At 33.9% G+C, this 16,794-nt stretch overlaps 1 protein-coding gene across 9 annotated transcripts in view; it reads left to right on the top strand.

The window, feature by feature from the left end:
* The window catches only part of LOC110997378 (AF4/FMR2 family member 1), a 178,278-nt gene that overhangs the window by 134,026 nt on the left and 27,458 nt on the right, over positions 1 to 16,794 (top strand). For all 9 annotated transcript variants that reach the window (XM_022265568.2, XM_022265542.2, XM_022265533.2 and 6 more), the window contains exons 5-9: positions 7,811 to 7,902; positions 8,958 to 9,035; positions 10,892 to 10,939; positions 11,249 to 11,344; positions 11,705 to 11,762. In XM_022265568.2, coding sequence (XP_022121260.2) covers positions 7,811 to 7,902; positions 8,958 to 9,035; positions 10,892 to 10,939; positions 11,249 to 11,344; positions 11,705 to 11,762 — 372 coding nt within the window. The remainder of the gene's footprint in view (positions 1 to 7,810; positions 7,903 to 8,957; positions 9,036 to 10,891; positions 10,940 to 11,248; positions 11,345 to 11,704; positions 11,763 to 16,794) is intronic.

Below are 16,794 nucleotides of genomic sequence, written 5' to 3'. Positions count from 1 at the left end.
TTTTTCACGCTGTTTAATTGTTACGAAACACGTGCTCTAAATATAAAAATACTAGAATGTACAACTTGAACATAGTTATCGATTTTCATGCCACCTAGACCTAACTTTACGATGTCGAATTTAAGTGTTGGTGTCGCAAATCGTAAAAATTCACTCTCATCATGAAAGTGTCCGATAACACTACATACATTCTCTATTTAGTGAAAGAAACTATATTGAATACCTCAGCAGCTCAATTAAGTTAATATACGTATAATAATATACGTTTCTTTTGCTTGTGTCATTTAGGATTGGGTTCCGTGAGCCTCTTCACAGGAAGTGTTCAACTCTGGATTATACGACCCTTTTTCGCACTCCTCTACTGCTTCATTTAAGAAAAAGTTAAAACTATTCATGTCCTAAGCTTAATCTTTCTCCTTTATTATAGCTACTAGTTTGTCGTTTACCAAATTTCTAAATTTAGTTTTGCTTTGTTTTTTACTGTATACAGATGTGTCTGTTTTTATTTGCTTAATAAATAATTAAGAGGCTTAATTAAATACGCTACGAATAAAGAACTAAGATATAATATAATTGTAGGCCTGCTAATCAGAATGTCATATTCAATTTAGCTTTCATTATAAGTAGTTTATTTTTTTAATAATTTTAATGCCCGTTTTAGAGATTCAGTTTTAACGAGTTATAATAAACAAGTCTGGCCAGGAGTGCGGTTTGCAAGTCGGGACTGTACTAGGGTTATTTATCGTATTTATACAGACGATTGTCTGCATATAGAATACCGACGCCGCAGTCAGACTGCATTTTCTAATGGAAAAGTTTTAGACAGTGTTTAAGTATACTTATGTTTTTAAACTTAAATGTGTTTGATCATTAAATATTTAACTTTGTGGTTTATTACAAGTGTTTTTCAATTAATGATTTTGAATGTGAACTATACCGATACGTTGTAGATAAAAATGTAGTTCATATAGGTAACACAATGTGTACACTTATGAATGTCAATAAAGAAATACATATTAAATGTTTCTTATTTTAAAGGCGTAGAACGAACGAGAAGAGCGGGCAATAAACTCTCCGCCACTGTTTTAAATTGCTAAGATTTTTTACACAATGTTTGTTAAGCTGCAACGATTAGACCATGTGCCGAGTGAAATCTTAAGTAATCATAAAAATTGAATTCAAACAAAGATTTGTATTAATTAAGCGATGTATTTTAATGTACTTAGAAATGTTCAATGCGTTCTAAATTTAAATGTTCAACTTGACTGAGGTGGGCGGTTTAAGAATGTACGGTTTACAAATATAGGTAAACCAAACATTATATTCATAATACATAAAATTATTGATATAATATTATATGCACATATTTTAAATGCATCCCACGTGTAGATATTTTCGCAAAGCAGACAATGCATCTTGATATTCGCTTAACTAACAGAAATGTTTTGTTATTTTCTTTAAATATATTTACAAACGTTTCTACATTAATGTATTTGGACAGATTATTATGCGATGTTATCCGTATTTAATCATATGAGTTAAAATGTCTTCGTTATACAGCAAATGCTTCAATGACTTTGTCTTATAATACAAGACTGAGATAAGATGAAGATTGAATCCTTACATACATTTACCTCTCATTCGGTGGCCTTCCATTACTTAGCCATCAGTCTAGCAAACCATGTGTTTTCTTAAGAGATTCAGCAACTCATCTGCCGTATATCTAACATTCTGCATTCAGATTATTGATAGGCAAGGCAGCATCAAGGTTGCCTACATAAACATTTTACCTTTAATAAACAATACAGGGGCGTGGCAAGTGTTTAACAGTTTAGTTCCTTATGGATGAGGAAAAGTCGGTGTTTACTCGATTACAATGACCCCCTTTTAACGACCTTCGCGATGCAGGTGTATACTGACCTGTATTCTTTATTTTGTTTATACCAGGTATGTAATTTTAGTCAATAAAATTTTATAACAAGTCATTATGTCATTAAATTGTGATGTATTGTTGAGCAGTGTTGTCCTAGTGGCTTCGGCGTGTGACACCCATCCTTGAGGTCGTAAGTTCGAACCCCGGCTGTGCACCAATGGACTTTCTATGAGCGCATTTAACATTCGCTTGCGCGGTGAAGGAAAACGTCGTGAGGAAACTGGCTTGTGTTAAACCCAAAAAGTCGACGTGCGTATGTCAGTCACAGGAGATCATGAAACAGATACATTAATCTGAGGTCCGGAACTCAAACGCTTATAGGGCCACTGATTTATTTATTTTTGGACTTTTCCTAGTAGTAGTTTTCTTGTTAATTTTATTATATAAAGAATTTGTTTTACATTCCATACAGATGCTTATATCGAAAGGACAAAACATTTTTTATTTTAATACGAAAGCAGGTGTAAATACTTTCGAATAAAATAATTTCACTAATGAGATGTTATTTACTGTTATACAAATAATTTTATTTAATTATTATTGGCTTTTTTGTTTTAGATGGAAAATTATTCGTATTAAAGCTAAATGCATTGACCGCAGAGTTAATTGCAGTTTCAGGCGAATGATTGCCATCAAAATATTTGTACAAAGTACTGTATATATATTTTTGGCTCTATCAGGTTTGTTACATTTTATGAATTTGGAATTGGTCGTTTCACTAATTTATAAATGTATTTAGAAGTTACGATGAGTTTTATAAAATGCAATGGACTTACAATCCTGAATTATTCTTTTATTATTAGTAGGTACCGTATCGGCCTTCTGCGACATGTCATTGATTTTTGGGTCTAAGGCGTTTCTGTATTCACCGCGCGGAACGGAAATTTACATTTATAAAAAGAAAAATATATTTGAAATCCGCCGGGATTTGAATCTACGACCCCTGGCGTGCGTCACACAGTAAAGCCACTAAGCCAATGCTATTTATAATAATTCTTCATTCAGAAAGGTCAGGAAACATAAAATTTTATGAATCTTGTATCGGTGCGGTCGGTTTTACCAATAATTAACGCAAAAACACAGTGCATTCTGTGCGCGCGCGCACGTGTCAACGTCCCCAGCTGGACGCGTGTCATTGGCCAGGTTTTTATTGTTTCGACGCGCCTGCATCGAAATAAACGTAAAACAAATGTAATACAATTATTTTTAACATTTTTGTTGTTTGTATGAATTATGGATATAAGATTCTTAACTTATATTTCAGGCCTGTATTCACCTTGATTTGTGATTAGTGCGAGTGATAAGTGATTTTTGAAATTACTTTTTAGAGAGAAATAGGACACACACTATATGTCATACGCTTGATCTAAGTTTAAAGACAGCCAGTACATAGAATATTTTTAAATTTCGACGATGTTCGAAATTCAAAATATGTACTGGTCGGATATAGATACGAAAAGGCGATCCGCGGACGGACAATACGAGATTACACTATGAAAAGAAAATAGTGTATTGTTGCCTTGGGAGTTGCGGGCAATCACGTGAGTGCTTCCACCTGGCGGATATTTACGATGTTCGAGTGTTCTTGCTTTCAATTCACTTTGCGGTAATTGTGCTTAAATACTTCTCGACATGTCGTTATAATTGCGCCCGTGTGGATTTATTTGTCGCTTCGTGCTTACGCTGTTTTAAATGTATTTCATATTCTTGATATAATTTTGTAATGGTTTTAAAGCAAACCGTTTAATATATTTACTAGAAATAAATATCTTGAGGATAATTGCTGAGATTGAGAATTAGTGTATTGGCCATTTCGTGTATTGTATACTACATATAAATGTAGCCTACGGATAGAGGTCAATCGCTGATGATGATGTACTCTTTGCATAAAAACAATTATATATATATTTTTAAATAAATCCATTTCTCCATAAATGTTATAACAGTGAGAATACATGCTCATCGGTGCGAAGAGTTCTAGTATATCGGGCTCTCATGTAAATGCGACATGACATAAAGTTTCACCAGAGATACGATCCGATAGTAGGTATATGAAATTTATTAGGACTTTGAGAGGAGCTATCTCCAGGGACCTTGGCGCATGTTGTGTATCTTTTGAATTCACCTCACTCTTGTGATGCTCGGAAAATTGAGCAATAGGTACATGTAAATGTCTATGTTTAACAGAATAACAGGGCATTATTTCATCTATTTTAAACTTTAAAGTAGGAGACGTAACCCAAGGAGGTAACACTTGTCATTATGAGGTTTTATTTTTTGCCATTACTAACCACAGTAAATTGATTTAGATTCCTGATTAAGTTATAGTGATCATTTATGCACGTCTTATTTCTATGAATTTAAAAATTAAAGGCTTTTTTATTAACAGAGTACGGACTTTATGCTTATATCGTACTGACTACTGATATACAATTAGTGTATATCTTTAGTGCATCAGGTATGTTGCCGAGACCCGAACTGACAGTAAATACCAACCTTCGGGAAAGAGTAGCATCCATGCTTGAGTCGTGCCTGCATCGTATTAGCACCAATGGTGTCCTGAATGTATTGATTACAAAGCACACCCATATCTTGAAACGTTGGTGTGGTCCACGCCCCACTATAGGAGTCCTTATATTTGTACACTAAAATGTACCTTTAATGACTTAATATGTAACTTTAATGATGTTGTGGTTTATGACATTTTCCTTTGAATTATTGTAATGTACAGGGAGGGTAAAACTTGCTGAGTTTCTTGCCCGTTCTTCTCAGAACAAGGCCGCCTGGTAGTTATGCGAATTATGTAAACGTTTCTGACATTCATAACCATGCCCTAACGCATCTAAACTGAATAAACGAATTTTGATTTGATTTGATTACCTAGTTTTAACATAGCAACTAAGACTGAATTGTTACTAACTAAAACAACATATGGATATACAGTCAAAACCGCTTACAACGACATCATTTAGATGTCAACGGTCCCGGCTAAATTCTATAAATATGAGTTGTTTCTTCGATGTCGTTATAACAGACTTTGACTGTAGGTACTCTGAAAGAAAGAAATTATATTATTTCGTATTTCGCAAAATATATCTTTACATACAAAATATACATTTAATGCGTTCAACAAAATGCAACGGGTGAACGGAATCGCAACAGGCTTTGATTAACTATTACTATTGAAAAAGGTTTTTCGACTCGATCCGAAACTAAAATGCAAACAATTCTTTTGAACAAACAGTGAATAGTGCTTTTAATCAGGCTAATAAAACGGCGTTAAAACAGCGTAACCCACGTTTAAAATTAACCAACAACCAACGCTGGACTCGAGTGCATTTGCAAACGATTTTAAACTCAGCTAAACAGATTAAAACGAAAACAGCGAAGCCACTTTGCTCTGTAATGAATACTAGTTGCGGACTTATGTGGGGATCTGGGTGAGAAATGTTTCGTGTTTGGTGAAGAAATGCTTTCTTTTAGTGGGTTTTAAAAATGTTACATATCTGGGTGTGGTTATTTACAACCAATTCGACTGATTCCAATAGTTTGTGGAACTAGCTGACGTATTTTCGCACCAATTAGATTTAGAGTACTTCAAAAAAGAGCGTATCAAATAGAGCGTATAAAAGGCCGGCAACGCATACGCGAGCCCTCTGGTATTGACTGTCCATGGCTGGCGGTAAAACAATACATCCGATGAGCCTCCGCCCCATTTTCTATAAAATAAAATAAAAGGAGTGGCTCAAAAGTAGCTATTAAGTTATCATTTTATATTATAAAACAAAAGAAATAATTACTCCTTGTGTTTTTACGCCCGCATTAAAGTTATTTGTACAGCTGTGATTCGAACGCCCCAACCCCAGTTGTGAGTGGCGGTCGTGCCACTAACTAGTTCAACAGCTATAGAAAATAATAAAAAGTATAGTTATTGCTATGATCTCGCATGATCTAAATGACGTTGAATCTACTGTATTCGTTGTAAAGTAATAAAAGAACTTGTTACCTGATACTATGTGGGAGCATAAAGTTGATTATTATCAAGAGTTTAAAGTTTTATATGACTTTTATGTGTTCTCTTGACATGGAATTGTTTGTGCTTACCGACTTTATGTGAACCCGCTGGGAAGTGCAAACAGCAAAAATAGTTTTATTCGCCGCTGACTTTAAGTAGCTAAGATAAGCTTTTAATAGTTTGATTTCTGTTACTGAATAACATACTAAGTGCATATTTTTTATTTATTTCGTATACCTACACCTAACATACATTATATACAATAACAAATGGTGTAATGGATGGAGCTCCTTACAAACGTTGTGTAGAACAAAAAAATCATGGCGATTAAAAGTGTCGGAGAGTTTATTGCCAGTTCTTCTCTTCCGTTCTACGCCCTTGATTTGAGAACTGGCAGTAAATGTAAAATTAGAAGCATTTAATTTATATTTTGACGTTATTAAGCGTACATTGTGTTACCTATATGATGAATAGTTGTTGTCTTTATTTTACTTTGAAACAATTATATTATATACTTAAGATATAGCCAACGTTGGAATCCAAAACAAAAGTATTTAAAATAGTTTCTTGTGCTGGATTTGCGGTGGTATTTGAAATTATGTTGCCTTTTTTATCGCATAGCGAAATAATGCGATCAAATTAAATTCTCCACTACTAATTTGATTCACTAATATAGAATTCATAGCTCTAATAAAATGTAGTTAGTTTCAAAGAGGTGGCCTGTAATTTAAAAGTACTTTTGCACCAAGAATATCTATAAAATGATTCGGTTGACTCAGCCGACACCAAGGGGGAGTGCCTCCCTCGCTTTATTGAAGGCATCCATATTATCGTAAAGAATATACGTGATCAGTTTCAATTGACGCGTCATTTATTTCGCGGAATATTTGATGACTAGCTTTAACGGCGTGTATTGAATGTGTGTATCAAGATACGCGAGTTGGAGTTTTTAAAAACGGCCTTTGTTCTGTCTGCTGCCTTTATTTGTGACAGAAAACCGTTTGGCCAACTTGATTTTGATACGTTGGTATACATTCAAAGAAATAAAATATCCACATTCCATCTTGGGAAAAAATATTACCGACTGTATATGTGGTTAATAATAGTAATCGGATTCGTAATAAAATGAAACTGTAAACTGTAACTTATTAGTTATAAAATGAAACTGATTAGTATGATTATAATAAAACTCAATTATTTATGGACACACATATATACATACAGGTAATAATAAGTTGAGTATAATTTGTGTGCTATGTGAATTATAAACGTCGCTTAAAAGATGCATTATTCTAGCATGATTATTACGATTGATATTTTGAAAATAATTTAGTTTGATGCCAAATTGCTGTATATATGAAAACGTGAAAACCTGGCACAATTTCAGGTTTTTTACTCATCTCACGGCACACAAAGCAATGCGATTTAAAACTCGATCAGAGTTAATCCGCACGAATTCAAATGACCGCGTTTGTACAATTGTTATTTTTGTATTTTTTTTGGAAATAACATGTGGATTAGAGTGGCTTAAATAAAATGTTGGAATTCGCTTAGCCTAAATTGATCCATTGTCGTAAACGGTATCCAGGAACAACAAAAAGCATATGGACTATCTGTTTCCACCGGTTCCTATTCAGCGCCTCTCTTATGACAGTGTCTAGTTTTGAGCACGATGAGTCTTTCACTTTCAGATCGGTTTATCTCGTGGGGCATTACCATTCTGCTTTGTTGACTATACAAAAGCCTTTGACTTTGTACGATGCGGTAAACTATGGCGGGTTCTGTTATGATGTTATAAATTTTAGCAACCCCGTTTAGTTTTAAAAACACTTCAAATACTTAAGTGGTTTATGTTGTTTCAGGTCATCCGTCAAGGCGAGAAAGCGAATTTAAGAAGCCTGCGCACGCACCACAAAATGGACGGATCCACCATCGACCCTATCCCTACAATAAGGTACGAAAACTCGGTCTCATATTTCTGTATGATTCGTGTTCATTTTTCTTTTAATTGGCGATGTCAGTCGCTGATTAGACGCTGAAGCGTCTAGGTCAACCGCTATTGTTAAAATACTAACATATAATTTATAAACATTAAACATATATCTATGTATATGTAATACTTATGATTAATTTAATATAAATGTTAAAATATACTCAGCGAAGTAACCTTTCTGATAAACACAAAAAATATTGTTCGTGTTCTACGCCAAGGGCGTAGTGGTATACCACATTTCTTGTGGTGTCAAAAGATTGCCATCAACTCAACCATCGCTTAAAATTCGCTTAAATTAACAAAGTTTATGTCTCGGTTATTATTAGCTAATTAACCAGTGATTAAGCGCATCCCTGTACCGAGCAAGGAACGTTGCTTTTTGTATGCAACGCGGCGAGGCGAATAAATTAACTCCTGGCCAAACTTGGGAAAGTTTCAAGGAACGTTTGCGAACATTATTAGCTTCAAGCTTTATGAACTTCTGTGGTGAATTTTTACTATGAATATGTATGTTGAGTTATGTATATACTGTATATGGAGACATTAAAGAATCAATCTGTGTAAATGTGGAATGTATGATGTTTGAAATATATCATATATGTCTCTACTGTCTATAGTTAAATGGGTAACGCAGGCGGCTTATAACTAGGTTCGAATGCTGATGATATAACAGTCAGATTAGGGGTTGGTAGTGTAAAATGGATGTTGTTCAACGGAAGTTCATATAACTTCCGCCATAGAAGCATATCGCTTCTCAACCCGGTACCCCTGTGGGTATTCCCTGAGAGATACCAGCTCCACTAAAGATTGAATCGGTGTCCATGGCTGCCGTTTTTTGACGTCCCGTAGGCTCATACTTAAGATGTTAATAATTTCCAACTATCAGAACGCGCCATTGTTTATCTTCAAGTTACATTGATGCTCTAAAGAAACATTTACTTAAAAAAATAATGAACTACATTTGCGTTAAGCATTTTTTTTGTCTGCGATTGCTAAGTTGATTTTCTTTTCTCCAGAGCGAAGGCCTCAGCTCTACGGGGTCGACGGGTCATCGGCCGCCTCCTCTGCGGATACCTAACGGTTTCACAGCCCAGGTGTGTTAGATTTTTTTATCTAAAATAACTAAATCACTGGCACAACAACCTTTTTAGGTCTGGACTTCAGATTTCTGTGTCTGTTTCATGATCATTTGTCAATCTAATAGGCATGTGGGAGGCAGCCTCCTGTGATGTCTAAGGCAACCCATTTTCCTCACGATGTTTTTCCTTCACCGTTCGAGCGAATGTTAAATGCGCAAATGAGAAAGTCCATTGGTGCAAAGCCGGGGATCGATCAACCTCAAAGATGAGAGTCACACGCTGATGCCAGTAGGCCAACACTGTTCTGCTAGATTTTTTATCTATCATATAAAGTATGCGGGTAAACTATGAATCTCTCGAAATCCGAGGAAAGTTTGAATCGTTCGCTCACGTGAGAGTAGCTGACGGCTAAATGTTTTAAAATATGTATGGACTTGAAGGTAAGTTTGATGCATATTTGCGTGTACCTACAGCTACTATAGGAGCTTTTGCTGAAGTAAAAATAATAATTTAAAACTTATGACTAATCTGGGGTGTAAAGTTTTTCATATTTCTATATAAAAGGTAATGAAAATTGTTTATTACTGACATATGTTAGAGTTCTTTTAAAAGAGACAAGTGGACAGATACATTGCGTGACGTCATCATTTGATCCGTCCACTCTCGTCTCTTCGCCACAGCTAAGAAATAATATACAGCTACCTTTTGCTAAAGCAACCAGTACAGTGCCTATTCAAGTCCATAGCTACTCCATAGTGATTACACCAACACCGTATTTTGCTCAATACTACAGATATACTTTAAACTAGTGTAATTCAAAATACATGTGATACAAAGTAGGTCAACCACGATTGTATATGTGGTGTCAATGTGAAGCCGGAATACTTTTATACAAATTCAAAAGGCATAGATGATAAACTAGTTGCTGGCACGTTGCCTGTTACCGGCTGATATTGTTTGCGTTATTACTGAGACAACTTCAACTTAGGTTATATAGGGCGTGTGCAAACACTATTAGGTTTTGGAGTATATTAACAGATTAGTTGGCTCGATTAGTTGATCGACTTGTTGATTAACTTGCTATTTGAATTTAAGTTGTCTTACTCCTACTGGTTTGGTATGCAATTCCTTTTTTAAATTAGCATATAACGTTACAGACGACTTGTTCTATACATCTTAAGGTCCTGTTTGTTAGTGAAAATTATGTGGTACGGTTTCACGTGTGATACTTTATGCGCGTAATATATACACGTCTACTAGGTGACTTAATTATCGTTTCAACAAAGTTGAAATAAATAAGGGAATTTATTAAGTTGGGGATGAACACGTAAGATGCCGATCTCGAAATGTCACCGCCCACACTTCCACTTGAATAACTCGACCGAAATTGAGTAATATTAGCCTAGAAATATAAACAGTGCGCTCATTAAAATTTTAATTGTATTAAAAGACAAAAGATAAAGGAATCGTCGACTGACTCGACGCGAAGATAGTTACACCAATTTACCCGTATCATATAGACGTCCGTCGTTCCATAGTTGAGCGTTTTTAAAGGCAGTTTTTGCCGTGTAACACCACTATGTGGAACTAGCTGCCCACTGAAGTATTTTCGAAGCAATTCGACTTGGGTCTTTCAAGGAGCGTACCAATTCTTAAAAGGCTGGCAATGCACCTGTTGGACTCGTCCAATGGCATTGAGAGTGTCCATGGGCGGCGGTATCGTTCCTGTAGTTGAGGCGTTCAACGAAATATATAGATATATTGTGAACAAGTAACAAGTGAAGTATGGAGAATTGCTATATTCTTTGTACGTACATACTGTGGACATATATGTTTTGATAGCACGTTTAATTAACTTTATGTGTTTGCAGAACGCCATCGACAGCAGCAGTCAACCGCCTATAGAAAGTATTTTAAAGGTAAATAACTTATGTTGAAAATTAATTAATAGTTTTAGTTTCATATAGAAGGCTCCTTGTTATTTTGGTTGTATGAAACTTCAAAGCTTACAGCCTGTCCTAGATTCTTACGACTGTATGAAATGCTGAAAGCTGAAATGTATTCTTATAACTTATTTATATGTATAACATAGCATTCTTACGATTAAAGTATTTGTATATCTCATAATAAAAGATTGTATAGTATGTTTCTCTAAACATTGTATTATTAATATGGATGGATTACAATAACTACGTGTCTTATATTAATATTTAATCGTATACTCGTAGGAGATGAAGTCCCTACCCACCCCACTCTCGGTGATAGCAGCCACACCCAGGAAAGAGGCCGAGAATAAATTTATTTTCAACCCGTACACGAATAAGGTAAATCGTTTTTTTTTCTTTTAACCGTTTAATTATGTTGTATATATAGTTGGATATTAAGTAATTTATTTTAAAATATATATTACACTATTGATTACTGAAATCTGTACCGACTTACATATCGTTACCTAACTGTAAAAAATAGAAGGGCCATTTAATTCAGTTTCTAATTCAATACCGACAATGTTTTTGCGTCTTATAAGTTGTGTTTATTTCGGAAATGCATGATTTATCTAATTTAAATCAATATTTCTTAATATAGTTTTAATGGAGACAACAAAATTGCCTTTAAGAAGCAATATATGTATTGCACGACAATTCATACCTATGAAGAGTTTTAAAATAAAATACTGTTTTTAGGTGCAAGAGAACCCTCAGTTGGCAAACAACGATCTCAAAACACCTGTCACTAAATCTGGTAAGTTTTACTTTTAGCTTATTAGTTAATAATTAAAATGAATCTCAGTTGAGACAGGTTTAAATACAATTCAATTGTTTGCTCGTACATATTTTTTTTAGTTATATGTTTATTGTAAATACCGGTGGTGGTCTACCCAATGATAATCTACAATCGTTTTAAAAAGGAGCATACTCTAAATATTTGGCTACGTACTAGAATGGAAATTGCCCCATTTTGGACGTCCCGTAAGCTCGTTTGCTCCATACAAAAAAATATGATTCGATGATTTCTTCATCGGCTCTTTTAAAATCTTTCTACGACATTAACTCTAGCACGAATGTCATCGTGGTATTAGACCCAAACGAGTTTGTCAGGCACAGGCTAAACAGAGCCTATACAAAAAAAAGAATTAATACGTATGTCTGCGGCCAGACATTCAGTCGCGTTTGTTTTATGAGTATAATGCACGCGGTGACTCGCTTTTTTTTGTTGGATACAGGTGGTGTTGGCGATTCGAATGAGCGATATGAAATAACGTTTTTACCTTTAAAAGGTTTTGAGTACTGTTTGTTGTTTATATCGCCGATATTTGATTGGTATCAAACGGCTATTTATAATTGGAAACCCGCAGATATATCAACTTTATTACGTATCCTTCCGATCCTTGTTGTATGTACAAAAGAATTATGGTGCCTTGCACCAGTATAATATTCGAAACAGAACTAAACAGACGACCAACCAGGCTCCAGAAGATAAAGCACTCTTTATATGGAGATGTATTAGTTTTTACAACAAACTCCCAAGCGAAATTAGAAAATTATCACTGAATAAATTCAAAACTCTCGTTAAACGTTAATTAATCAATAAAGCTGTTTATAAATTTGACGATTACTGAAATCCTTGGGATTAATTTCTTCAACTTCAAATATTTATGGCTGCTCGGCCTTACAAACAAATTGTATGACTCAAAAGTTGGCGATTAAAAAGAGGGTTTCTTGCCACTTCTTGCCCGCTCTACGCCCTTCACCTGCGAACTAGTAATAAATGTTTTTTAAGAATCAATTTAACATCTTTCTGTTGGCGTTCATAAGTGTACTTAGTTACCTATATGAATAAAGTTATTTAGAGTTTAAGTTTAATGAATCTTTAAAATAATATTGTTTTAACAATGATTTAATTGCATTTGACTAAAATTTCAACGATTGTAAGTATTCGTCGTGACTTCAATTTTAAACTATTTGGGTTGCCAGAATTTACTTTTAAGTAGCCATTTTGTAAAGTGTGTGTCATGTAATAAGGATATAAAACTGTATATTGCAATTTATTGTTCCCGTTTCGCATTGTTTTCTTCTTCGATTGATAGGCCGACACCAATCTCGCTTTGTGACAGTGTAGCTCGTTATTTGCACGCGTAATACATACCTGGATGAGACTAGTACACATATGAGTAAAGTTTCTTGTTTACACACAATTTTTTGTAGTTTTCGACATGTTTTCTATTAAAATGTTTGTGTGTGTATTAGTTTCAAATAAGCCCACTATATTATTCTGTTCTATAATAGACAACAGATTATATTGAAAACTGTTTTTGTGATGATAATAAATCTGATTTTAAATTCCTTCAACAGGCTTAAATGGAGGTGAAATAATTGAAATATGATTACTAGTTGCTTTGATTGACTATATTGCTCACGGATAAATTGATGCCGCGTGAATTTATATTTTGGTTGTTTTATGTATCATTATTCGTATTATGTTTATAACAAAACAAACAAAAAAAAGATCTCATGCGGGACGTGCGTGGGTGACGTCAATAGTACTATCAAATATCCTTCTAGTTCTCGATATCCAAGTGGGCACCCGAAACCCATCTCCCGAACTCCCATTGTTTTATACGTTTTTATACTTTTTTCGCCATTTAGCTCGTCGAAAATGTTTGAATAGATCGTCAATCTGGCCTTTGTTCATTAAACGTCGAATCCTATGTGTTAACGAGGACAATCCAAAAAACTTTTTACTTTTATTTTAATCACGAGTTGGTTATTTGATATAAATCTTATTGTATTTAAATACGCGACTATCATTAAAAAGTAGGAGATTGTTAGTTGTTCGGACCTGCAGCTATTTCATCATGGGACGTAGAGGCAGAATATGAAATTCCACCCGTATCACCTCGACATCCATCGTTGTCATCTAAGCTATTTTTTGGTAGTTTTTGCCGCGCACCACCACTCTGTGGAACACGCTAGAACACTTCAAGAAAAGAGCGTACCAATTCATAAAAGGCCGGGATCGCACTTGTGAGCCTTAGGCTTAGCCTTGTTAGCTTTTGCGCATCAGTTAAACTTCCAGGCCTTTTGCCCCCTGAAAAAAATATTCCGACGTTCTTTATAACGTTTACTTTAAAATTTAATTTAAAAATTTTATGATTGTCACAAAAAAGTTAAGGAGAAAATTAATATTAAGTATTAAAAACCAATTAACTATATTTAATTATTATTATAATCACTATAGTTTGTATAAAATACTCGTAAGATAGTTGCAGAATAGTTTTTTATACGTGTGGTTATACGCAGGATCGAAATAACCAAACTATCATAGACTATCTTCTATAATTTTTGTTTTACTTAAACCCTTTTTTTACAGTTCACATTACATACAAAAGTTTATCGCATTCATACAGCGGCTGGGGGAGCATTTAAGGACATATCTTTGTTTTAAATTTATTCTATTATTATTAATTGCTTAAGATTTCATGTGGAACATTGTGTAATGGTTGCAGCTCCTTATAAACGTTGCGTAAAACAAAAAAACTTGGCGTTTAAAAAGAGTGGCGAAGAGTTTATTGCCAGTTCTTCTCTTCCGATCTACGCCCTTGATTTGAGAACTGGCAGTAAATGTAAAATTAGAAGCATTCTATGTATATTTCTTTTGAACGTCCATGTACATTGTGTTACCTATATGAATAAATGATTTTTGAATTTGAATATATTTAACATAAGAAAATGTCAAATTACACTACTTACAGTCTCTGTTAAAGGGTCTCTTTTTTTTTAAACTCAGTTCTTGTGTCCTGTTTCTTCATGTACATATCTATTATAAATATATAAAACTTAATGACAGAAATGGTTGGTGACAAAATTGATATGACACTAGTGTAAGGATTATATGTAATTCGTAAGCTATGAAGTATTAATACCTATACTGTAGCTCATCAATTTATAAATGCCGAGCCAATAAAGCCAATAAATTCACATCATGTTGTAAAGACCGCATATTATGTATTGGTTTCATACGATTAATCGAATAATTCGATTGATGAGTGCTTTTTCGTTAGTAAGACGTAAAATGTAACTGTGTTTTTTGCAATATTGATTTTTTTAATACGTTATTGCATTTAATTATAAAATTCATTATAAAGTATCAGTGTGCCTCTAATGTATAATATACTAAAAATGTACGTATATAGTTGAAATCGTAATCGTCACATAATGGTTTTGATGTTAGTAAATTAGGATTGAAGACAGTTCTGTGTGATTAAACTATCAAAATAAATCGGTTGCTCTACAGAGTACAGACGTTTTAGATCTGAGATTCATGTTTCTGTAAATGTTTCATAATTTACAGAAACATGAATAATTGATGAATAAAAGGCATGTAGGCGATCAGCCTCTTGTGCCGGTCATACGTCGTCGACTATTTGGATGACGGCAAACCGGTGAGGAACACGATGTTCGATGTTATCCTTCGCCGTTTCAGCGAATGTCAATGCGTAGAGAGATAGAAAGTCAATTGGTGCACAGCCGGGGATCAAACCTACAACCTCAGGAATAAGTATCTCATGATCCTCATTTTAATATGTGTTTGAAAGCATAAATTAAAAAAATCATCGTTTTACCATTCTGGAACAAAATCCTTCGATTTATATATTAAGAAAATGTAAAATTCTCTTTCAAGAAACTTTTGTTAACAACTTTTTGTTTGTTGAAATGGAGTTGCATTCGATGTGTTACTTCGAATACACTAACGTTATTCAAGTTTATGTTGTGGTTCCTTACTTTATAGAACGTTTAATGTATTAATTAGAAAGATTTTTTAATGTTTGTGATCTTAGGATATATGTGCAGATACCAAGTGAGCATATTTAATGATTCATAAATTCACGGTATCGTTGAATTCCAAAGATAGTTTATATACATTATATTTAGCGAAAGATAAAGTATTATATAATGAACATATGTTAAATAATATATCTCATCTCATCTTACTCAACTAGCAAGTATGTGTTATGTTATATGTTAAAATTAAGTCTCTCGGCCGCGTCTATGTGTATGTATGAACGCGATTAAGTTTAAAACTATTGATTGGATTTTTATACCGTTATTAGCAAAACAGTGCATAATTTATTATAATTGTATGAAAATTGATTGAAATATGTTGTGTATAATGTCAAAAAGAAATACATATTAAATACTTCTAATTGAACATTTGCCAGTTCCCATTTCCCAAATCCAGGGCGTAGAACGGACGAGAAAAACACAAATTTGCGATTAAAACGTAATCGCAAATTTTTGTTTTACGTAACGTTTGTAAGGAGCTGCAACCATTAGGTACATCAAGTTCCCTATGACATTTTAAGTAATTATTATTTAATTAATAATAATAAAATAAATTCAAAACAAATATGTGTCCCCTATCAGCAAGAAGCATAGGAGCACGCACTTATATTCTCATGGGAACAACATGCAAGTTCTTCTACCCCGGATCGTTAGTTTTAACCAACAAGAAAAACGCGATTAAAAAGGTTATTCGTGTAGAATGTCATATTTAAAATATATAATGAAATACAGTTCATATGGTCATAACATAAGACACGCCAAATGAAAAACGTACCGTTATTTTTGGAAAATTTATGATAACGTTAATAAGTGATCATTCATAATTATTTTCTTATTTATTTCTATGAAAAATTTATTAAAAACATTTTAGGTACCTTGAAGTCGGTCAATTAACGGTTTAATATTGTCAGACGACCTTTTCTTCAGTCTTT

Source organism: Pieris rapae, chromosome 6 (genome assembly GCF_905147795.1).
Source record: "Pieris rapae chromosome 6, ilPieRapa1.1, whole genome shotgun sequence".
In the NCBI taxonomy this organism is placed as follows: Eukaryota; Metazoa; Arthropoda; class Insecta; order Lepidoptera; family Pieridae; genus Pieris; species Pieris rapae.
Note: the sequence above shows the minus strand (reverse complement) of the source record. Positions and strands in the feature narration are given on the sequence as shown.